The sequence below is a fragment of the Neolamprologus brichardi genome, chromosome 3, assembly GCF_056152115.1.
Source record: "Neolamprologus brichardi isolate AB-2024 chromosome 3, ASM5615211v1, whole genome shotgun sequence".
NCBI lineage: Eukaryota > Metazoa > Chordata > Actinopteri > Cichliformes > Cichlidae > Neolamprologus > Neolamprologus brichardi.
This window is the reverse complement of record NC_142106.1, coordinates 60,717,637-60,743,277: the sequence shown is the minus strand read 5'-3', so window position 1 is coordinate 60,743,277 and position 25,641 is coordinate 60,717,637. Positions and strand designations below refer to the sequence as shown.

The window sequence follows — 25,641 nt, the reverse complement described above, 5'->3', positions numbered from 1 at the left end:
CTCTTCCTCAGCTCCCCTTACTTGTGGTGTTCCCCTGGGATCTATACTGGGGCCAATATTGTTCTCCATTTATATGCTGCCTCTAGGTCTAATTTTTAGAAAATATAACATTTGTTTTCATTCATATGCCGATGATACTCAGATCTATCTTCAACTGAAGGGAAATAGTCCTGCCTCACTAGATCCCTTACTTCAGTGTCTCGGTGAAGTTAAATCTTGGATGGCCTCTAACTTCCTTAACTTCAATGAGAACAAAACTGAAGTGATAATTTTTGGACCAAGCGGCTATCCCAGCACCTCTAATTTTAACCTGCACAGTCTTGAGCCTTTTGTCAAATCGCATGCCAAAAATTTGGGGTTATATTTGACAGCAAGTTCACCTTTGAAAAACAGATTAGCTCAGTCGTACAGCGGTCCTTCTTCAAACTGAGGCTTTTATCTGAGGTGAGATCATTTTTATCTTTTAAAAACTTTGAACGAGCGATTCATGCTTTCATTATATCCCAGCGGGACTATTGTAACTCCTTATATGCTGGAGTTAGCCAGACCTGCCTGGCAAGGCTTCAGTTGGTCCACAATGCTACAGCTCGTCTTCTGACACGTACTAAAGGATGTGAACACATTTCCCCGTGCTCGCCTCCCTTCATTGGCTCCCTGTCCGCTTCAGAATTAATTTTAAAATGTTGTTGTTGATTTACAAAGCCCTGAATGGACAACTCCCGGGTATTTGTCTGACCTCTTGCAGACTTATACCCCCTTTAGATCTCTTAGATCAAGTGATCTTTTGCTTTTAGCTGTACCAAGGTCGAGGCTGGTTCATAGAGGCGATCGAGTATTTGCAGTCGTAGCGCCTAAGCTGTGGAATAATTTACCCCTATACATGAGACAGGCTCCCACTGCCAATCTTTTTAACTCTTATCTTAAAACGCATTTTTATTTACAGGCTTTTAATACAGCATGAGAGTTATTTGTTATTTTATTAGGTATGTTGTATTCTTGTACAGTATTTTTTATTATGCATGTTGTATTCTTGTACAGCACTTTGGTCAGCGCTCCTGTTGTAATTAAATGTGCTATATAAATAATTAAACCATAACCATAACCAAAAAATATAACAGGACACTGGCGTAAATTCTCGACCGTCTCACACTTCTGTTTAATCAGTTTTCTATTTGACGTTTAGTCAGCTGTGTAAAAACCAAGGAGGAACCCACCCGATGGATTAATAAAGTTTTATTTTATCTAATCTAATAACTTCAATCTCAGCCAAACCGATTTACTCACGAACAAACAAAACACTGAAAAAAGCCCAACAATAACATTTTTAGGTTGTCTAAGTGACTTATATATTACGTTTAACCCGAGTAGCGAAAGTCTGCGGTGATCTGAAAATGATGTGCCGGGAGTTGTGCCGTTCTCGGCCGCATCAGTAACCATCGAGCTTCCGGCTAGCTATCGAGCTGGTGGGTAGCAGACGTCTCCGAAAACGTCGAAGCACTTTTGCAAATATGCGATATCTTGATAAACCGAGCAGATATTTGATGTTTACACAGCTACTTTCGCGCCTGAAAATATGTTAAGTTTATTTTGTGACCCAGAAAAATTAATAAGAGTAATTTTAAAACTTAGTAGCGGCCGCCATTGTTGGAAACTGGAGTTTGGCTGGGCCGCGCTATGAATTCTGTGATATGGTAGGCCACCAAGGACACACCCGACCCATCCTTCAAATTCGGGGAAAAGGAGGACGCATTTGTCGGATGCATTCGGAGGAGTCTACGGCCCTTTCTCAATTCTCAAGTACGCGAGTACGTACTCGCATTCTCGGCGAGTATGTACTCGCCAAGAACGCGAGTACGGACTCGTGATTTGTACAATTGGAACACCAGCGTACTTGATGATGTCACAGGTCTGGAGTTTTTACTGCCGTCCCCTCTTAATTTAACTGTGAGTAATATGTTATGAAGCTTTAATCACAGCCAAACCGATTTACTCAGGAACAAATAAAACACTGAAATAAACCAAACATTAACATTTAGAAGTGATCTAAGTGACTTATATATCATGTTTAACCTCAGTAGTGAAATCTCTATTAATAAAAATAGTGTACATGTAGATACGTGTACATACCTTAATAAAAACAAGCAGGTGTGTGTGTGTGTGTGTGTTAGTCCCCGTAGGGAAATTGCTCCTCTGCATTTAACCCATTCACCCAGTGAAGCAGTGGGCAGCCACCAATGCAGTGCCCGGAGAGCAGTGTGTAGGGACAGTACCTTGCTCAGGGGTACCTCAGGGTAACCGTTCAGTGGAGTCGAACCCCCAACCTTCCGAACATGGGGCCACCACTCTACCTACTGGGATAGCTCAGTAGGTAGAGTGAGATGTTAGAACGCTTTTATTTTTATTTTAGTGGACACTCAAAACAATAGACAGCTACTGGGGTTTGGGGTTTGTTTAACCTGAGTAGCGAAAAGACCCCGGGGGGGTTGGAAACGATGTGCCGGGAGTCCGGTCTTCTCGCCGGCTCTAATAATCCTCGACCACGCTTTCTGCTATATTTAGCTGTACCAAGTCCACACAAGTCACCACCGATGCATGCTCGATAAAACGAGCAGAGCGAGAACACATCCGCTTTTTCACATTCTCGGCTTGATGCGTACTTCGAATTGGAACAGTACTTGGTCTCCGACTGATGACGTATCATGAGTACACGAGAACGCAAGTACACACAAGTATGCACAACTACACATATTGAGAAAGGCCCTACGAATTAGGACAGCCTTTGGCGCGTCGCTGTGACGTAATCGGTCTACAAATGCGGCCTCAGGAGGATGCAGCCCATGCGCAGTTTTTTGGCTTTCCCGATATTTCAAAAGTGCTTCATCTCTTTGCTATGACTGTCGCCCGGCATAATTTGCAGATGATAATGGTTGTAGCCGCTGCGATGCTTTCGACCAAAACAGGCACAGCTTGATGACATCATCAACATGCACTATCGCGGTAGAGCGGTATAGTCAAAATCTCTATGGTTGGCCAAATTTATACAGTTTCTATCGTATATTGTTTCTATCGCCCACCCCTACGTATTCAGCTACAAAATAACACAATAATATAATCTGATGATCATTATTATAAGAGCAGGATCCATATTTGATATCAGAGTAACACACTGATGGTTATGTGCAGCCATGTGGGTCTCTGACTGTGGGTCAAACAGAAGCTTTTGAGCCCCGGCTCGGACAGTCTCGGTCGTTGTGTCCTTGGGCAAGACACTTCACCTACCGCCTACTGATGTTGGCCAGAGGGGCCGATGGCGCGATATGGCAGCCTCACTTCTGTCAGTCTCCACCAGTGTATGAATGTGTGTGTGAATGGGTGGATGACTGGGTGTGTAAAGCGCTTTGGGGTCCCTAGGGGGGACTAGTAAAAGTGCTATACAAATACAGGCCATTTACCATTTCTGATTGGTTGCTGACCTTGGTCACCTGTCCACTCTCACCTGTTTGTGTTTGCTCTCTCTTTGCTGTCTCCATCCTCTCTCTCCTTTCTCTCCCTCTCTGTCTTTGTACCGTCACTCAGGTCCAATGGAAACAGTGACATTTACAAACCAATCAAAGACAAACTGATCTATGTCAGGTGATAACAATATTCAAAGTGAATACAGGCGGCTGCTGGACACACACAGGTAACATCGTTTTGACTTGCTGTCACCTGGATCTGGACTCATAAACACTGAAGCCCTGAACAGGAATACAAATCATTTTCTGCCAACTAGCGACACACCAGCAGATAATGGCTCAGAAAGCTAAAATGAGCCAATCATTTCTGTGTTTAGTTCCCCTGAAATCAGATCTGATATCAGCAGCTCTGAGTTCATTCATCATTATTGTCCAGTGATGAGATTTCTGCTCCGTTTGGTAACAGTCAGCAGGTTTTTCCTGCATGTGGACGTGAACAGTCGTACCTGACAGCAGGTAGCAAACAGAGATCATCTTTCCAGCTGGAACTCTTCACTGAGCTGAACTCATTTAAAATGTTCTGGAGTCAGATTCAAAAAAGGAAACAGTCCAAATGTGTGTCTTCACTCTGACTCTGGATCAGATCTCAGTGACAGACGGTGGACATTATGGAAGCCTAAATGTGACACCATCTTCCTCCTTCATCTGCAGATTAAAGCCAAACAAAGATTCTCATTAAAAGTCTGCAGGTCTGAGAGAGACTCAATCGTTGTGTCATGTCAAACACAGTAAGAGGAGCTGAAGCACAGATGTGAAGAGCAGCTTCATTAGATTATGACCTCACTCTGTTTTGTCTTCATATACATTCAGTCTGTGTTTATAATGCAGATTTTCTGCTTTTATAATAACACATTTTATATTTTCTATCATCACAGACTGACTCAGTGTCGACTCTCAGAGACTCACTGTGAAGTTGTGGCCTCAGCTCTGAAGTCCAACCCCTCCCATCTGACAGAGCTGGACATGAGTGGGAATTGGCTGCAGGATTCAGGTGTGAAGCTTCTGTGTGCTGGACTGGAGAGTCCAAACTGTCGACTGGAGACTCTGAGGTGAGTTCACTGACTGCGGCTGTTGTTGTTTTTCTATATTTCATGTCTTTGATTGATGTTTGAAACTTTCTTTAGTTCCTAAATGTTCAGGATGTGTCTGAAGACAAATGTGAAGAAGTTTGAGTGCTTTCAGAAATGTTGACTTTCCAAACGACTGAACAACAGTTTTTCCTATTGGCTCCAAACAGAAGTGACATACTTGAGCAGGGTTCATTTAAAGGCTGACAGAAGTGGAGTGGTGACAGGGAGATGTTTGACAGGACAGTGTTTCAGCCTCCACAGGTTCATGTTGTGCTCCATCAGTCAGTGAAGATGAAGTCAGTACTAGGGCTGGGTATCGTCACTGATTTTTAGAATCGATTCAATTCCGATTCACAAGGTCCAGAATCGATTCGATCCACGATTCGATTTAATTCGATTCGATTCGATTCACTTAGATTTGAATATGGGAAATTTTGACAGTCAGAAATATTATAATTCAGATTAGTACGTTTACATATTTTTGTATCTATAAAAAGGAAGCTGACACACGCAAGACTTTATCAAAGGTGTGAGCGTCACAGCAGATGCCTTTGTGTCAAAGTAGCTGAAGATAAAACACAGAAACACATGAAGGTGATTTTTCCTGGCCTGGGATTTTATAAAAATATTCTGCAGTACATCAAAAACGAAAGAAAACCATTAATCAACATATGAACATTACCTCTGAAGTTACAGCGGTTTTATTAGAGACACAGCTGAGCATTTTGCATTTTGCATAATTTTAAAAAGTTTAAATTTGTTCAGCATTGAACGGCAGAAATTAGGTTTTCTTTTCGGAAGTATATAAAACAGAAAAAAAAAAAAAGTCGGCCGATAGCGCTGTAAACAACGGTAGACTTGTGCGTAACAAGCAAGCGAATAATGCAGAAAACCGTACAGAGAGAGAGGGGGGGAGAGAGAGAGAGAGAGAGAGAGAGAGAGCTGTGCATCCTGGTCGAAGCAAAACAGTAAAAGTAAGAGTGAATACATGACGATGTTTTTGTGAAGCGTAGTTTGGATCCTCTTTTGCTGCTGGTTCGGTCAATATTGTTTGGAGAGACATCAAACTAACAGCTTTAGAATCAGCGCATAAAGGGCGTGAACACAAAGCGCAGACCCGCCGACAGATCAGAATCAGCGGGCTGTCGGCTTTCAGACCCGACTGTGAGAAATTCGACATCTAACTGATTCTGATCCGCGGGTCGCGCTGTGTGTTTACGTCTTTGTGCAGAATCTGTGTTCCTGCTCTCATTTACTGTTTTAGCTGTTTGGTGGTTGTTGAAATTTTGTGAGATTTCACCAGAGATTCTGGCATTTCGGGCAAAATAAATTTATATTAAAAAAATCGATTCATGATTTTAATGAATCGATTTTACGTAATCCAAGCCAGAATCGATTTTAATCGATAAATCGATTATAAAAACCCACCCCTAGTCAGTACTGATGAGGCTGTAGAGTCTGTGAGGGATGTGAATGAGGATGATGAAGATCTGATGATAGCAGATAAAAACAGGCTGCAGAGACTTTGAGCTTGTGTGGAAACAGAGAGAGAGAAAAGAAAGACATGAATGTCAAAGCTAATAAAGGTGACGTTAGGAGCTGTGATGATGTTCATGGTATCAGAAGCTGATCTGGCTGCTACAGAGACGACCCACACAGCTGCTGTGGTGAGGTGTGTGTTAAAGCAGAGGAACACAGAGCAGATGAACACAGGCCCAAACATGACAACAAAGCAGGATTCAGGCTCTGTGAGAGGATTTCAAACAGAAGCTGGAGAAGAGAAAGGACTCTGTTGGACTACGGAAAGAAGGCAGCTGAGACCAGTCGAAGTGTTTCCATGGAGCCCAGTCTAACATTCATTTATACACCAATGTACAGAGGTGAATGGGAAAATGAATCCATATTTTCAAATGTAGAAATAGTTCTCAGTTCATTTACAGAGTTTAATACAGTTCATGAGGAAATGAGAAATGTTCAAAACAGCAGCTGGTAGGAAGTCTGCTTCACAAAGTTGGATCCAATTCCAGTAGTTTGTGATGCACTTGAACGCAGCATGAGCAGTTCACTGCCTAACCCCACGGAGACTGTCAGTCTGGACTTTCCTTTTTCCCTGTTGGCTGTCAGTGAGATTTCAGAGCAATCAGAGACTGTGGATCTGTGTATAAAGTATAATTCACGTGCAGCTGTAGAATGAATGGATCAACCCTAACCTGAGAAACATGGTACGCCCCGGCTCTGCTAGGTGACAGGGGAGGTAACATGAATGAGCCCAGAGACAGGAAGGTCAGATAAAAAAGAAAAACAAAAGGTTTATTACCACAACTGAAAACTGTTACTGAAACAACTCACTAGGCAATGAGGTGATTTAAACAAAAAAAAAACTTATCTATAGAGATTGACATTGTCGACTTTGTGGGTACCCGTGGCAACAACATCAAGACATTGCATGAAGCGCTAGCATTTCCAGCACCGGTAATCATTAATTCTGCGGCTTTAATCTCTACTTGCATTGTATTTGCCCCAAAAACAGTTATGTACAAAATGATGAAGAACACGGCAGGTCCGTACAAAGACAGACGTGACGAAAAGGCAAAAAAAGGATGAGGAAAAAATCAAAGGAGTGAAAGGGTCAGACCCATAGGAGCATACAGAGTGGAGTAAGCACGTTAGTGTGCTGCCCAACTTTCATCACGCACATATTTATTATTGTATGGTCCTAAGTGTGAGTGCATACACTCACAAAATGTTTAGTAACTTCAGATCCCTGCAACAAGCCCAGGTCCAGTTTACTTTGGTGATTTGGACTATTCCATTTCACAGCTGTTGTTTTTTTCCCTTTTTCTCCTGTACAGGCAAACACATCTATTTGTTGTTTCAGGTTGTAGTGTTACACAACACTTTCAGATCTAATAGAAATAAAATAAGTGTTTTGTAAACATGTTGATGGATTGGCTGTGTTAGTTCAGTGACAGATTTATTTGGAAAGAAAACAGTTTTTAACTTGCAGTCAAAAACTAATGTGTACGCTTATGCCTGCATTTTTATTTTGTTAAATACAAACAAAATTATAGCAGAAGTGCTGCCACGTGTCTGGCCAGAAAGAGCTGTTTATTTAGTAGTTCAATGATCGGCTTCAGACAGTAAGAGTGAGAAAAAAAAATACGTTCTTGTTTGCAGTTTTGTCTTGTTGACATATCTGACTTACTCTTGGAACTATTTAGATCAACAGTATACAACCCCAAAGTGATACTATATATCAATATCAAGTCTGATTCTGCCTTCCAAAATGACTTACTCATTTAACAATTTCAAAATGCTCTTAAATTGAAATTTCATTTTTCCACAGGATGTTAGATCAATAGTATCCAATAGTGTCCAACCCCACAGTGATACCATATCAATTTCAAGGCACGTATGTATCAGCATGTACTGAAGGTTAGAGTCGTGACTCCAGGGCCTGGTTTGAGTCTCCCCAAAACCATTTCCTGTGTGTTATTCTCCTCACTTCTCCCTGCCTTCCTGTCTTCTCTGTCCTATACAGTGAAGACAAAAGGCCTCAAGTTCTGAAAACTCTTCCCCTTCATCATCTTCCAAATCATCTCTCTCATCTAAAATCACCAGTATTCTCTGAGTAGAGAATCTTTTCACAATCTTGAATGATAAGGATCCGAATGGGTGAAGTTTATGTATTTGCTGAGTTCTCCCCAATTTGTAGTTGGGACAGAGTGTGGGAAACTCTCAAAATTACATCCAGTTTAGAAGAAAAACATCGAGTGAAGTGTTTGTTTCATCATCCTTCACAACTCATCAACCAGGTTTCACAAACTGCAGCAGAACAGTACAAAGCATGTCATACTGGATGGCTGCAACAACCAGAGTTTTACCTACCTTTGGTATTTCTTGACAGCATGAGCGTAATATTTACTGAACAGAGTCGTCTTCTGTAATCTTTTCAGATTCAGATTCAGAACACTGTATTTATTTTCAAGGGGCTATTAGGATACTGACCTTGCCAACCGTACATACAATACACAAACATCACATTGGGGAGACAGGTCAGGCAAGGTAGCTGGCCTAGCTGAGATAGTGTCCTTCGCCCTTACAGGTGAAGGAAAGAGTCTTCCAGCCGACCCAGGTGGCCTTGGTTAGGATGGGAAGGAACAGTCTAAACACCGTCTGTTATCAGGGTGAGATTTGTTATGTTCAGCTCCAGCCTTGAGACCACAGCCGGCGCCGGTATGTTAGCCGCATGAAATGATGGTGGTTTTCTTTGGTGCGAACAACTGCATGTCAATTTCACAGCTGATCTAACAGTCCGTCACTCATCTCTCAATCTCCCGTTGGAGAGCCACGAGCTTCTCCGAGAGGTTATCAGTTTTGTGCTCAAAGAGCAAAGTCTGAGTGCTCACGGCAGAAGTTGGAGCAGGTGGAGCTTAAAGGGAGTAAGTGCTCATATAGAAAGACAGTTGTGTTTTAATGAAGCTATTTAGTTAACCAATAATTGTATTGCAGTGAAGCTTCTCTCTGCTGCACTGCAGAGTCCACATTGTACACTGGAAACTCTCAGGTCAGGATCCAAACATATCATTAAATGATATTATTGTATAAACAACCAAGCTTTTTAGAGTTGGCAGGTGAACTTTTCTTTATCTTTGGATTGCTTAGCAGATTCTTAATTACTGTCTGAAGATTTTTTTAGAGTCACATATTTTGTTTTAATGGTAAAACAGAATTATTGTTCAGTTCAATGAGCAGGTAGCTGTGAGAGTCATAATAATGAGGTATATTTGTATTAAAGATGACTAAACTTGAACAGTAGCTGTGTGACTTACTTTGTTTACTCATGTGTGCTTATGTTGTGAGTAATTTAAAGCTGAAGTAAACTTGTAATGAGTTTAATAGAGTTTCTGAAGTAAGTGTACTTGGAGATATTTATGTGTTTACTAAAGTCCAGGATATTTCAATAACAGGATTGTCATGAAACAGAGCAGAAATGAGCTGAGCTTCTTATCTCATCACTGCGTTCACAGTGAGTCACTTCTCTCTGCTCAGTCTGTAACAAATCAAATTGTTACTGTATAGATTCACGTCTGAATGTTGCCATGTGCTATTAAAACTAAAAGCGATGTTTCCTACACCCACATGGTTCAGTCACACAGTAACTGATGGTAAATAATGTTTGTGTTGAGCACATCGTACAGGTCAGCTGCTCCACACAGATCTCAGGTTTACATGCTGGAACAATGATAATGAAGGATTGTTTGTTTCATACAGATGTGACATGAACAATAACACATTCATGAAATCCTGTTAGGAACACAAACACTATTCTAGCTGGAGAGCATATTTGATGTAGGGGATCATCAACAACAATAATAACTAGTGGTGCAACGGATCACGGTTGATCCGAAATCTGAACTGATCCCACTCCACGGTTTGGTACGCACGTGATCCGAAGATTCGAAAAAGAAAGAAAAATGTATGTGTATGGTGGCGTGGTCAGTCTGTCAAGCGGTAGTTATGGTCAGCGCTGGCGGTCCAAGTGGCGGAGCAGAGGAGTTCGCGGCATTAAAGCAGCCCTTTGCTGCCCAATCCGACCGGGCTAAAGCTAAAGCTATTACAGAAGCTACTGCGGTGTTTAGCTGCAGACGGGAGGCCGTATTCTGTTGTGCAAAACAAGGGGTTTAAACTGTGATGAACGTGCTTGAGGCACGCTATGATATCTCGTTGCGCGTCCACTTCAGTGTGACAAGATCGTTTCAAGCATGTATGAGCAGGAGAAGTTTAAAGTTATGGCTGAACTGTCCCAGGCATCTTCTGTTGCTCTAACTACAAATGGGTGGACCTCCAGGGCAACGGAAAGCCACGTGACCGTGACCGCTCGTTATATCACAGCAGAGTGGTACATACAAAGCACTGCACTGCCCTATAGATTACATTCGATTAGATGTAACTTTATTGATCCCTCGGGTTGGTTCAAACTGAAATTCAGTTTCCAGTAGCACAGCACCGACAGAAGTTGCAGAATGTGAGCAGAAATATACAATATATAAATACAGAGTATACAAAAGGGATAAATAGAATAAATAGGAATAAGAATACAAGGGAACGGCACATTTTAAGTATTGTGAGTCTATTACACCGTTGGATATTAACAAAAACTATTGCACAGTGAAAAGGCACTACAGCTACTTGTTCCCCCCTCCTCTGTCCCTGTTTCCCCTCCCTCTCCCCTCCAGCGAGGAGTTAACAGTTTGATGGCGTGTGGGACTTTTTAAGTCTGCTGGTCCTTGACTTTGGGAGAAGCAACCTGTCACTGAACAGACTCCTCTGGTTGTTTATGGCCGTGAGCAGAGGATGCAAAGGATGCCCAGCATGGTCCATATTGCACCGTAATTTTGTTTTTATATTAAAGTGCATGAAATGAGTCTTCAGTTGAATGTTTTTTAATAGGCAAAAAATACTTAAATAAGTAAATGGCGAGTCAAATTTTTATCTTTTTTTTCTATTGTTGCTGATCCGAAAAGTGATCCGATCCGTGACTTAAAACCGTGATCCGATCCGAACCGTGAGATTTTTGATCCGTTGTATCTTATAATAACTCACCACCACCTCACCATTTGGGTTGATAGCTGCATGTTTATTGATGTAGTCATTTTCTTCTATGTGTATTGGTGCACTTATTTTCTTCTTCCTTCATTTCTTCCTTATTCACATTACATAAAAAGCTGCACAGAGACAGACACTGGACATGTTTAGCCTAGCTTGGTACAAGGACTGGACCCACGGGGGAAATGGCTCCCATTGCTGGATCAAAACATGAAAACAAATCTGAAGTAAAGTTTTATTGAAGTGAACTGTGGTGGTGCCTGGCAGGGAAAAGGGAATGATATTTTTTTTTATTGTAAATATAATTCTGTACAAGTCTTAAAAAAGGAACAATTAAAATGTTCCAGCTGAAAAAATGAAATCGGTTTCAGTTTATGAGCTCTGTTTGTTTTCTTTACAGTTCCAGCCTTTTATATTGAAATGAGCTGCTCATCCCTGTTTAGATGACTCTGCATAAAACAATACAGAGCACATTGGGCTGAATATGGAAGCATCACAGTACAGCTTCACTGAAGCCTTAAAGTCTCTGATATGAAATGAGAAATGAAGCAGCCAGAGCTTTTTCATGAGTGGAAATCCACTGTGACTGTGAGCTGTTGCTACAGCCTCCAGATTAGCCAGCAGCTCATCCTGCTCAACATTTTCTCACCAACTTTAATGGAAGTGTGATGTTTTCAGCTGGAGTGATGGTCAGGGTGGCCTCCCTCTCCTCTTCTTCTCCTCTTCCTCTTTCATTTGTAAAGCCACTTCTGCTGCTTTCTTTCATTTGGAAGTCCTGTAGCTGAGTTTGGGAGAGACTAACAGCCTCGGCAGCAGAGGGGAGAAAGGCTGTAACACCACCACTTTACTCTGTTCTACCTGTCACATCATTTTATCAGGAAACAAATATGCTCATGTTTTTACTATGTTTGTCTTGAAGATGTAAGAAGATCACATGGTGCTTTTTCTTATTGTGTTGTTTTGTTTCCTGTCTCTTGGATGGAGCCCAGCTGTGCGTGGCCCCTGGGCCTGTGGTCAGAGTGTGTGCTGGATAATCCGGCCCAGGATGAGGCCAAACTGACATGGGATGAAATGTCTGTCACATAATTGAGCCCAATTTAAAAACATCCTCCATAAATATTGAATAATAACAATAATAATAAAGGGTCAGAAGATGACTTGTTGGAATTAAAATGAGCTTGAAGTTTGTCTGCTTTAATAATGTGACTGGAAAAACGTGTTGGACTTCAAATATGTCCATTTCTTTCACACTTCACCTTTAAAAGTGAAGCCATGTTGTTCCTTGAAGGAAACACACGACTTTTTCCTGTTTTTATGATAAATGTACGACTTTAATGTGAAACATTCAGAGTTTTTTCTCTTGTTGTGTTTTTTGGAAGCTGCTTCCTGTTGGCTTCAGCTGTTTGGAGTTTCCATTTTCTAAACTTCTACATTCTGAACCTTCTTCAGCTCTGAACAGATGATGAAACACTGAATGATTTCAAGCACTTTGTCTAATAAACTTACATCTTTCATTCTTCATACAGATTGTTTGGCTGTGGTTTGTCAGAGATCAGCTGTGATTATCTGGCAGCAGTTCTGAAGTCCAACCCCTCATATCCCAGAGTGCTGTACCTGAGTGTAGACTGCAACAACCTGCAGGATTCAGGAGTGAAGCAGCTGTGTGTTCTTCTGGAGAATCCACGATGTCGATTTGAAACTCTGAGGTCAGTCACCATGTTTTAGTTGTGCTGAGATGACTATGACATGAAAGTTGTCCTCACACTATGGATCAGTAGGCCCGCAGACCTCTATACAGGAAGTCTGGTTCTACTCTTTGTACAACTTCTGATCCCTGATCCTCGGAGTCTGACTCTGTAGATAATGCAGAGTTCTGAGCTGATGTGGGTGAGAGGACTCAGGCAGCCTGACAGAGTTGATGTCCCGGTCTTCCCTGCTTATCCTGATATACATAAACATGAGTATCCTTGCAGGTCAGATCACACCTGTTAGTGCAGCTCTCCTCTAGATTGTAGTGCTTGTTAAACTAGGATGATTTTAGGAGCCTGGATCGCAGATCCAAGGGAAGATATTACTTGGAAAGACTAAACCAACCTATTAGAGGTGTTCGCACTAACATAGATAAATACTCAGATTTACATCTTTATTATCTCACAAAGTGTTGAAAAGTGAATGTGCACAGAGAGGTTGGTGGTGAGATGGGCACTTCTAGCACTGTAGATGTGTTCCAGCTCAGTATTCATGGAAATAATCCGGAGAGCAGGATTCCTTGATGAATGTCACATCTTCTTAAAGTTATAATCCACAGGGAAAACTGTGAAACTGTCGATCTGATATCTACTCAGCCAATCAGTTGTTTACATGCCCTTCACTGATCTTCAGCCCCACCTTATTATCATCCCCTCTCTCTCTGTCACATCTGAATAATCTTCACTTCACATTTCAGTCAGTTCAGATTTCATTAGCACGTTCACTTTAGCATAATCCATTTTAATTCAAACACATTTCTCTTTAAACTCTCTTTAAACTCTGTTTTCAGTATATCCAGTACAATCCTCTTTTTCACTGAGTCACACACATTCAGAGATCACAGTGTCCTGTGTGTGCTCTCATTCACTCACACTCACTCTCATATGGCTGAAGCCTGTTTGTACACAGGCTAATCTGGGACTCTCCACCATTTGACCCTAGAAATAAAGAAGCTTCTTGGATGAGAGGTGAAAGGTGAAACGTCTTCAAGAAACTTCAAGAAAAAGAAGTCCAGATGCCTTTTTTTCTAAGCTCTTTAGATGACTGCGAACCTTCACAGACACCTCATCAGTGTCACTCTCAGAGCTTCCAGCCCTTTGCTACAATCACAAAGCTCTTCATTGAAATCAATGATATCAAAGCTGGAATCAAATGAGTCCAAGTCTTCTGCTGATTCAGCATCACATTCATCTTTGGTCCTTGCTCTGCATCCCCACCATGGACTTCATTCCTTTCCAAGCCAGCCTTGAGTGTCCTTTATTGAACGTATGCTCTGCTTTACTTTTAGACCTGATTTTAGCTGCTTTATCTCTATTTCAACAATTTTCTGTGCCTCAATCTTTTTCTTCTGTCCCTCATAACAAGACAGCTTCTTCTGACTGAGAAGATGTTGGTGTGATTTACTAATCCAGGGCTGATTTTTGGGGAAAATAGTTCCTGTTTTCAAAGTAATCCCCATTTTTCCCAGAAAGAAATGTAAGTAGAAATAAATGATCTAAGTGAGAACATGAGCCTTTAAAAAGGCTCTTCTGAGGCTGCTGCCAGTGGTCAAAGCCTCCAACAAAGCTCTGTAAGTCAATATGTGATCATAGCTTTAGTTTTTAAATGTTTATTCTAGTTAACACAAATCAGGTGGAACAACTCAAATAAAATATCAAAAATATTAAGTGGTCATTGGTACTCAGTTTGTTCAATACTGAATACAATGGAGCACAAATTGTCCACATTTCTGAAATATTTCTGGGTGTAACTGTTACCAAAGTGCAATTTAGACCTGGCCTGTGGTTGTTATCTAAGTGACAAATTTGACACATTTTGTTGATATCAAAAACACAATGAACAATTCAGTGTTGTGTTACTACTGCTCTCTCTTCACTTCTTCTCCTCTGATTCTCTCCACATGTTGCTCTGCATAAGTGCTGTTTCCTGACAAAAACAAGATTAAATATTGCGAAATATAATAGTATCTCATTACACTTTAACATAAGTGTTTTATTTTTGTAATTATTTATCTGTTATTTTTCAGACTGAGTCACTGTGACCTGTCAGAGAGAAGCTGTGAAGCTCTGTCCTCAGGTCTCAGCTCTCAGACCTCTAATCTGAGACAGCTGGACCTGAGTAACATCAACCTGAAGGATTCAGGCGTGAAGCTTCTGTCTGAAGGACTGAAGAGTCCACACTGTACACTGGAAACTCTCAAGTGAGATCAAGCATTTTTCTTTCATCAACTGACAGAATTAGCAGATTAATAATAAGGCAGTCCTCTAATAAGAGGAGAAGTGGAGGTGTTTTGAAGGGCAACATAGTCTTATGTTAACAAGACAGGAAGTAGTTCCTGGGAACTGTTTCCTTTGTTATTGTCTAAGTAGAAACATGATGGTAAAACAGTGATGAGATTGCAGAGGTGAATCCACAGCACATAACACAACAATGCTGTTGCGTGCTGAAAGCAGACTTCTCACAGATTCTGAGACTGCAGGTTTCATCACTGTCCAACCAAAATTCACTGAACCAGCAGTAAATGAACATCCAAAACAACGCTTCATGTTTAAGAAAACAGATGATCAGGGGGATTTGTGTTTACATCTTTTTTGTGTAATCTGTTCACCTGCTGTTTTAGCTGTTTGGTGGTTGTTGAGATGGTTTTGTGAACTTTTAGCTGAGATTCTGACATTTGTGTAGATACCACACACGTGTAATTACTTTGTATAGCATGAATGGCCGTAACGAGGTTTTTAACAGTAATAGAAGTTGTAAAACTTAAGAAAATATAGTTAAGTCCAAAACCTTCTACGTCTGGTTGCTTGTGGTAAGGAGCAGATCAAACGAGTAGAGAATTACGTTATAATTATAAATCAACAGCACATTCAGGTCTGTGAGACTCATTCAGACACTGAGCCGTGGCTCTGTGCTATATGCACATATTTCTGCATCTCTGCCATTCAGACACACTTTATGTATAGTTTAATTTATATAGTATTCAATACTGAACTTTACATTTAGTCTTTTTAAAGGCATCAATTTTTATTCAGTGTTTTCATAAAGGCCTTATATTTCTCCATTTACTGCTATTAGGAAGAACATGTGAGGTTTAAGACCTGGACGAGTTTGAAACCTTTTGTCCTCCACAATGGAAAATGGGTGGAAATAAAACTGGGTCTCACTTTAGCCAGCTCCTAATTTTATCAGCTCCACTCTGTGTCTCCTGTATATCTCCTATATAAATTTTGCACTCAGCTTTGTGGTCTCCAATATCACTGAAATTGCTGCTCATTTTGCCTTTTCACTCTTTCCTGACACGCTTGCATTTCAATACAGCTCCCATTTCTCTGTGTACCTGGTCTCTACCACTACCCTTGCTGTCTATGGGACATTTCCGTCTTCTTTAACATAATGGCATGATCCCAGTCCATCTCTTAAAGTCTTTGGCCACATGGTTTGCTCATCAGAATAAAACCTCAGCCGTGCTCACATTGATTATCAACAAGCCTGAAAATTCATCAATATTTGACATATGAAATTACCTCAAGGGCTGGATTTGGCCCACGGGCCATATGTTTGACACCCCTGGTTTACACAGTTTGGTATTCAATGTACAAGTGAGTTAGCTCTCAGCTACCTAACAGACAAGCAAACTGCTGGGACTGCGTCTTTCTAACAAGAGCGTCAGACACTCAGACTGGTTTTCTTTGTGGATGATGATGTGTTCTCACACTGATCCTTCATGCTGATGCTGCCATCCACCCACTGCTCCTTGATTCCTCATCATCATCTCCATCAGCCCTCACAATACTCCACCTTCATCAGCTTCATGTTTAGGAGCCTGGATGGACAGTAATTCTTTCCATGGGTTATGGTGGGACATTGAGAGCTGAAGTCAAACAGCAGTGAGAAATGAAAGACTGATTCATTTCTATTTAGTCTTGTGATGTGCTGCTTTGTTCAGAGCATTAAGGCCCAGCAAAGATTACTGAGGTCATAGAGTCCCTGATGAAACCTGTGTGTTTATAGAAACTGAAACCAGATGAACCAGAATAGAAGGACATTAAAATGAAGTGTCAGCTACACAAAGGCAAAGCTATTCAGTTGTTGGTGTGAGTTATTTAAATGGAGGATGGAGTCAGACTTTAAGCTGCTGGACTCAGTCACTATATCCTGTTCTCCTCATAGAACCTGGATACACAGACTCAGCAGGTGACACAGTGACACACAGTGTGGGCTACACACACATTAGAAAGTGGATCAGTCACACTTGTGCAACCATTTGTTGTGCTGGGAAACCATGAACACTTTGAATCACCATTAATGGCTTTGTTACAGCAACATTCAATCATGAGTTCAAAAGTAGTGTATTGTGTACTTATTTTAATAGTACTGCAGTTTGAGAAGTGCAACATTCAGTGTGCAGAAACAAATCAGGTGCTTTCTAACAGCATTGTTCCCTTAAACACAGCAGCAGTTCAAATATTTCTGTCAGTCTGAGCTGAAACATGAATCTAATCAAATATCAAATCAAAGTTCTTTGCCTCTGCCAGGATGTTAACATTTGATCTAGTTTTTTAAAAGTTCCCCTCAGCGTCCAGAGCCACCAAAATAGCTTTGATCAACAGCAAGTGAACATTTATAAATGTGTTTTTTCAGAACAGGAAACAGCAGAACTATTGTTCTGTTATTAGGGAGCAGCACAAACGCTCATCAGCTCATTTACTGTGCAGAGACTTTGAGTGTGTGAAGTGTGTGTTTGTTCTGGATTTCCTTTGGAGAATCTCAGTCAGAAACAAGACAAAGAAAAACTCTTTCAATAGTCCAGGTTGAGTTGACAACATGAACTGCATTTATCTTCCTCTGACTTGACATGTTCTTCCTCCTCTGCACCGAGCCAGCTGCTAAGACACACAAGCTCACTGACATTTTCTGATAATAAAGAAACTCTCTTCTTTTGTAAAATATGAGCAGCAACAGAGAACAACCTTTCACATGTACAGATGTTGCAGCTGTGGCCAAGTACATGTGCTGCATGTTTAGAGCAGCACTCTAATGGACAGGCCTCTGTACTGATGGTGGGCTCTGTTCTGTATCCACCACACTGTTCTCAGCTGAGTCTTCCTCCTGTTCACAATCACACTCTGATGAAGCACCAATAGGACCAACGTTTTCTCTGGTGGCTCGGATGTTGTTGCTTCCACAGGTTTCCCTCGAACAACCCTCTGTTCCTTCAGTAAGTTCAGTAAGATCTGGGTAAACACTTGAGCTCCTTGAAACTGGCTCCAGTGCAGCAGCAGTTTTCACATATACAATGTTGGCTTTTTGCTTGCGTGTCTCCAGGTCTGTTCTGAATGTAGACTTGAATTTGACCACGTAGGCGGGGTCATCATCTGAGCTCTCCATCACCTGAGAGAGATGACAAAACACAGAATCACAGAGCATGAAACCAACGTTTCTCCTCCCAGAAGTTCAGTCACAGACCTGCAACAGAAACAAGAATCAAAGATTCAAATGACGCAGAGCATTCATTTACTTATATCCACAAACATGTCCTCTACATATTCATGCTGTATTTACACACACATACAGAGGCTGTTTGTCTCTCACACACAGACAGGACACTGAGAAATACATCATGTTAAATATACCTGCAGGCTTCCAGCTGTGCACTTTGTCCCTGTTAGCTGTGATTGCCATGGCAACCTTGGTGTTGTGCGCGATGCAGGGACGTGTTCAAAGGCAGACGTCTGGCAGCAGCATCATATTTGATGCACTATCTATACTGAGTGTGCTGACTTTATTTCAAATGTCCCACTGCTGTGCAACATGAATCACATGTTCTGCACGTTTCTGTAACTCCCAGGTAACCATGGTTACCCAGCTACATCCAGTAGTCTCCAGAGAGACCAAAAGCAGGTTCACGTTGTAACTCCGTGGCTTTCGTAGTCTCTCCTTTTTCTACAGCTCATGTGTTCTTCTTGTGATGGTGCGTCCTGAGGGAGGCTCATACATGCCGTCATTTGTTGATCCTAAGAACGTTCCTCAGACCGACTTCTTCAACAACACTAATCAGCCTGCAGTTTGTAGCTACTCACCTCACTGTGGCGTTTGTTAGCTTGTCTGTTTTTGGTTTATCTAGACTCCTCCCACCAGCTGAATCTACGTAGTCTGCCCAAGCCTCCCACCTCTGTTTATTTGGGTGGTTTGTTTGCTGCAATCAACAGCGTGTAATGCATTTAAGTGATACTTCAGACATGAAGTACTCCGGTGATAAAAAACTCAATTTTGCTTCCAGATAACTTTAGTTGTATCAAAACTGCCTCCTGGAACAGTTTAAAATGAACATGTCAAAGATCTGTACCTGTCGCCATGTTTCTGTCCCCGCCCCTTTCTTTCTGTCCTGGGTCATGTGAGCGCTGCAGTAATATTAGGCCCACCCTCAATGCTCTCATTGGCTGAGACGCATAATGACGCCCATTTCAAGCCAGCACTGATCAACATCCCTCCTGTGACTCATGGCTTTTATATTCAGAGCCAGTGAGCACTTTCACAATAATCATGATTTTAAAAACTGTGATTAAAATAATTGCTGACGTTAAACAATTAATGACTTAACGAGATAATAACAGGTTAAGTTGCCCTAATAATTAGACTTTGATGACAAACTGATGTTATCTCCATGTTTCCTTTGTTGGACTGTGGGCGAGTGTCAGAACTTAATGTACTGAGTGTTACGACTGATCTTAATCAAATGCAAATTTAAGTGTCCAGGTGCTCCTACGGGATTGGTGCGTCCGGGTGGATGGCTGGCACTGATTGGCTGCGGACCGGGAGGCAGCAGATAAGAGGAGACCGCCGGCGACTTCTATGGGATTCATCCTCGGCCCAACCCGACTGGCAGACCATTCACTGTCACTGTGTTATGTTACGCGATGTAAGAGCACGTAGGGGTGGACCGCCTTTTCTTTTGATCAGTTTTCTCCTGTTTTTGTTAGGCAGGGAGGGAAGTGAGTGTCATTTGGTTTAGTTCTTTTGGGTAGGTAAGTTGTTTATTTTTGAGATAGGTTACCCTTTTGTTTGTTGTTTTGGCTTTGGGTTCACCCTGATGTTAAGATGTGCTCCCTTCCTTGGTTTAACACACTTTGTAAATAAATCACTGTCACAAAAATATCAAGTGTGTGGACGTGCTGCTTGGGGTTGGACGGGGATGGATCACCCTTTATGTTTTGGCCTGGCCGCGCCTAGCCGGGCCATAACATAATTGGGGGACGTTACATAGAGTAAGTCAGGTTCTGGTGCCAAAGGAATATAGACTCCAGATTCTCAGTCTGGCGCATGATGCCAGCTTAGCTGGACATCTTGGGGTCAAAAAGACGTATCACCGTGTACTCCGTAACTTCTTTTGGCCTGGACTAAAATCAGATGTGGTGAAATATTGTCGCTCATGTCATACATGCCAGGTAGTGGGAAAGCCAAATAAACCGATTCCGCCAGCGCCTCTTCACCCGATTCCAGCGCTGGGTGAGCCGTTTGAGAGAGTTCTGTTGGACTGTGTGGGCCCGTTGCCAAAAACAAAATCAGGCCACCAGTACATGTTAACAGTAATGTGCGCCGCCACTCGTTTTCCAGAGGCAATTCCATTACGTACATTAAAGGCAAAGACCGTTGTGAAAGCCCTCACAAAATTCTTTTCAACTTTTGGGTTACCCAGAGTTGTTCAAACTGATCAGGGAACAAACTTTATGTCAAAGGTGTTTGCCCAGGTTTTGAAGGAGTTAAGAATTAAACATCAAACGTCCAGCCCTTATCACCCGGAGAGTCAAGGTGCACTGGAACGATTTCATCAAACCCTAAAAACCATGTTGCGCAAATACTGCCTTGAATCAGGTAAAGACTGGGATGAGGGACTTCCGCTTTTGCTTTTTGCTGTTAGAGAAACCACTCAGGAATCCCTTGGATTTAGTCCGGCTGACTTAGTTTTTGGACACACTGTGCGCGGCCCCCTGCGACTTCTTAAAGAAAAGTGGTTATCTGAGTCACATCAAGGCGATCACAATGTGTTAGATTATGTTTGCAGTTTTAGGGAGCGTCTTTTCCGTGCATGTCAGCTGGCCCGTGAAAATTTGGAACAAACCCAAGGCAACATGAAAGCCCGGTATGACAAAAAGACAGTGGTCCGACATTTTGCTCCTGGTGAAAAGGTTCTGGTGTTGCTTCCTTTAGTTGGGTCTAGCCTCCATGCTCAGTTTTCCGGACCCTATGAGGTGGACAAAAAGATAAGTGACACTAGCTATGTAGTAAAAACTCCTGATCGAAAGAGAAAACTGAGGGTTTGCCACGTTAACATGCTTAAACGTTATGTTTCCAGAGAGGACGCGGCAGCTGAAAAAACCTCTCCCATAGCGCCTGTCTCTGTGTGTTCGGCACCACCATTGTATGTTTTGCAAGATGATGACTTGATTGACAAGAGCAGTTGTATGCCTGTGGCCCGTTTGCGAAACTCAGAAGTGTTAGAGGATGTGGACTCCTTTCTGTCGCATTTGTCAGATTCCGCCCGCAAAGATATCTTTGATCTGATTGAAGCTAATTTGCTGCTTTTCTCTGACCATCCTCGGCAGACGTCTGTGCTGTTTCATGATATTGTGGTGGAAGTTGATAAGCCGATAAAACAACATGCTTATAGACTAAATCCAACCAAGCGGATTTTAATGCAACAGGAAGTTGAATACCTGGTTAAACATGGGTTAGCTGAGCCCAGTAACAGTGCGTGGAGTTCACCCTGTATTTTGGTGCCTAAACCAGATAACACCCCACGTTTCTGTACCGATTTCAGAAAGGTTAATGCAGTCACAAAACCTGATTCTTTTCCTCTCCCCAGAATGGAGGACTGCATTGATCGTGTCGGCTCAGCTACGTTTGTCACGAAATTAGACCTGTTAAAAGGGTATTGGCAGGTCCCGTTAACCCCGAGAGCTTCTGAAGTCTCTGCTTTTGTAACTCCAGATCATTTCCTCCAATACACTGTAATGCCCTTCGGGTTGCGAAACGCACCTGCAACGTTCCAACGTCTGATGCAGAAGGTATTGTTTGGAGTGAAGAACTGTGAGGCATACTTGGATGACATTGTCATTTATTCTCCAACGTGGTCAGAACATCTGGGAACGCTTTCTGAGGTGTTCAGACGTTTTTGTGAATCTTCTCTCACATTAAACCTCTCTAAGTGTGAGTTTGGTAAAGCCACCATTACTTATTTGGGGAAACAGGTCGGACAGGGGCAAGTGCGCCCTGTGGCTGCGAAAGTACAGGCCATTGTAGATTTTCCTGTCCCGCAGACAAAAAGAGCTCTGCGTCGTTTTTTAGGAATGGCCGGTTTTTATCGAGGGTTTTGCAGAAATTTTTCTGCTGTGGTTAGTCCTCTGACTGATCTTGTTAGCCCTTTAAAGCCTTTTATTTGGTCTCCAGTGTGTCAGGTGGCATTCGAGTCCGCCAAAGCATTGTTGTGCAGTACACCAGTGCTAGCAGCGCCGAATTTTGAGCGCCCTTTTAAATTAGAAGTTGATGCCAGCTCGTGTGGGGCAGGCGCTGTTCTGTTACAGGAAGATGGTCACGGTGTAGATCATCCCGTCTGCTACTTTTCAAAAAAGTTTAACAGACACCAGACCCATTATAGCACCATCGAAAAAGAGGCTCTTGCCCTACTCCTTGCGTTACAGCATTTTGAGGTCTATGTCGGGTCAAGTGTGCTGCCTGTGCAGGTGTTTACCGATCACAACCCACTAGTGTTTCTTTCCCAAATGCGCAACTCCAATCAAAGACTTATGCGCTGGTCCTTGTTATTGCAAGATTTTAACTTGGAGATCCATTACAAGAAAGGGAAAGAGAATGTGTTGGCTGATACTCTGTCTAGAGCACTTTCTCCTTGAATTAAACATTCTGGGGGTAATGTTAATTCTTGGGAAAGGGGGTGTTACGACTGATCTTAATCAAATGCAAATTTAAGTGTCCAGGTGCTCCTACGGGATTGGTGCGTCCGGGTGGATGGCTGGCACTGATTGGCTGCGGACCGGGAGGCAGCAGATAAGAGGAGACCGCCGGCGACTTCTATGGGATTCATCCTCGGCCCAACCCGACTGGCAGACCATTCACTGTCACTGTGTTATGTTACGCGATGTAAGAGCACGTAGGGGTGGACCGCCTTTTCTTTTGATCAGTTTTCTCCTGTTTTTGTTAGGCAGGGAGGGAAGTGAGTGTCATTTGGTTTAGTTCTTTTGGGTAGGTAAGTTGTTTATTTTTGAGATAGGTTACCCTTTTGTTTGTTGTTTTGGCTTTGGGTTCACCCTGATGTTAAGATGTGCTCCCTTCCTTGGTTTAACACACTTTGTAAATAAATCACTGTCACAAAAATATCAAGTGTGTGGACGTGCTGCTTGGGGTTGGACGGGGATGGATCACCCTTTATGTTTTGGCCTGGCCGCGCCTAGCCGGGCCATAACACTGAGAAACATGTAGAGTTTAAACATGTGTCAGTTCCAGTTTTAGAGCTCTAAAGTGCAGCTATCATGTTAGAAATATGTTAGGAATAGACAGGAACACTGAGCACACTGAGGTCAAATCTTTATTTTACCACTCGCTGCATTCTTGATGTTCATGAATTCAGCAGGTTCATGATTGTCTGCAGCATTAATCTCATATTTCCATTAAAAGTGTTGAATTTGACTGTTTGATGTTTTTTATGATCTCTGGCACAAGTTCATTTGTAGGCTGAGCTCAGTCCATCCATTTAGTGAAATGATGTTTAAAGGTCTCCTTGTTCTGTGAGCGTGCACAGATCCTGAAGCAGAAAGCCTGGGTTAACAGAGAAATGATCATCACTGTGATGATACTCATCGTCTCTGACTGGGATTTGAGGTTTTGTCAAAGCATCAAATAAAGCCTGGCTATGTTGGACTGGGTGTGGAAGCAGCTCCCAGTTTGAGTTCAGAAGACAGACACCCTCTCTACTTTAAAGATCAGCAACAAACTTTCCTTTTTGATAAAGCTTATAGTTCGAGCTGGATCAGGTGACCCTGAACCATCCCTTAGTTATGCTGCTATAGGCTCAGGCTGTTGGTGGACTTCCCATGATGCTCTGCTTTCTTCTCCCCTCTTTTCACTCCTGATGCTTTTATATGTCACTACTGCATGTCCTTAACTTTTGTCTTCTCTCTCCTTAGTTTGTGTTTTATTCTTGTCTCTCTGAGTTCATCCCTTCTCTTTCCCCTCACACTGCAACCAGTCATGGTAGATGCTCCTCCTGGAGCCTGTTTTCACTGGGAGGATCTTTGTGTCACAGGGAGTTCTTCTTCCCACCATCACCAAGTGCCGCTCACAGAGAATTGTCTGATGTTTGGGGCTTTCTCTCTAATATTGGAGGCTGTTACCTTACACTGTTAGACAACTTCAGATGACTGTTGTTGTCTGTTGGGTATTGTCACGTATAAATAAAGTTACATTAAATGGATGTAAATGGATAGATGTTATTGTGACAGACAGATTGTTTTTTTGTGTGTCTGCAGCCTGTCAGGCTGTCTGATCACTGAGGTGGGCTGTACTTCTCTGGCCTCAGCTCTGAGCTCCAACCCCTCCCATCTGAGAGAGCTGGACCTGAGCTACAATCACCCAGGTGACTCAGGAATGAAGCTGCTGTCGGCTGGACTGAAAGATCCAGGCTGGAGACTGGACATTCTCAGGTATGAAGAATGTCTGATAGAGGAGGAAGAGCTGGAAAAATTTCCTGTGTCCTTCACTCACTTCCTGTTAGTTTCTTGCAGATGAGACATGAACAATCACACATGCAGGAATATTTTCAGGGACAGACACTGTAGTCTAGCTGGATTGTACATGGATATTTATGTATGGGGTCTCTAAGGTGTCTGTTTGCAGGAACATCTAGGTCACAGGTGTACCTGAGATAGATGCCAGTGTACCTAATAAAGTGTCAGCTAACATTTGGAAATGGAAGCTTAAATAATGATAAACTCTACAATCACAGCTGAATTCACAATAAATTTGTTCTCAAGTGCACATTTTTCTGTTATTGTTCTCAAACAACAGAATGAGAATGAAATATTGATTCTGACAGGGCCCATAAACAGCATTAGCTTAGCACCATTAGCTTATCAGAGTTTCCATAATGGTCATACAAATCCTTAGCAGAGCAAATTGGCCTACTTAGCAATAGCTGCTCAAGTTGTAGAAAGCAAGGGAAAACAGTATTAGCATTAGCTGCTAATGGCAGCCTACTTAGCATAAACTCTTCACATCATTATAACGCAAAGGAAAGGAGTCACTCATGGCAGCCTATTTAGCATTGACATCTCACATCATTATAACACAATAGAAAAGGGTATTAGCGTTAGCTACTAATGCTTATTCACCTCAAATTAGCTTTAGCTGCTAATAGTAGACTACTTAGCATTAACTCCTCACTAATATAATGCTAATTCACATCAAATTAGCATTAGCTGCTCATATTGTTATAAGGAAAGAGAAAACGGTATTAGCATTAGCTGCTAATAAATATTCACCCCTAATTAGAATAAGCCGCTAAAAGCAGCCTACTTAGCATTAACTCTTCACTTCGTTGTTACCCAACGGAAAAGAGTATTAGTATTAGCCACTATCATTTTTAATAAGTAAGAGAAAACAGTGTTCGCATCATTGAATAATGCTAA

General features: G+C 42.1%; 1 protein-coding gene across 8 annotated transcripts in view; it reads left to right on the top strand.

Moving 5' to 3' along the window:
• The window catches only part of LOC102777248 (NLR family CARD domain-containing protein 3-like), a 1,099,208-nt gene that overhangs the window by 786,804 nt on the left and 286,763 nt on the right, over window positions 1–25,641 (top strand). For 2 of the 8 annotated variants that reach the window (XM_087837885.1, XM_087837888.1), the window contains 4 exons: window positions 4,391–4,564; window positions 12,721–12,900; window positions 14,970–15,143; window positions 24,484–24,657. The exons of 3 other annotated variants lie outside the window; for them this stretch is intronic. In XM_087837885.1, the coding sequence (XP_087694011.1) occupies window positions 4,391–4,564; window positions 12,721–12,900; window positions 14,970–15,143; window positions 24,484–24,657 (702 nt within the window). The remainder of the gene's footprint in view (window positions 1–4,390; window positions 4,565–12,720; window positions 12,901–14,969; window positions 15,144–24,483; window positions 24,658–25,641) is intronic. 3 more of the 8 variants (XM_087837886.1, XM_087837887.1, XM_087837903.1) reach the window with 2 other exon arrangements.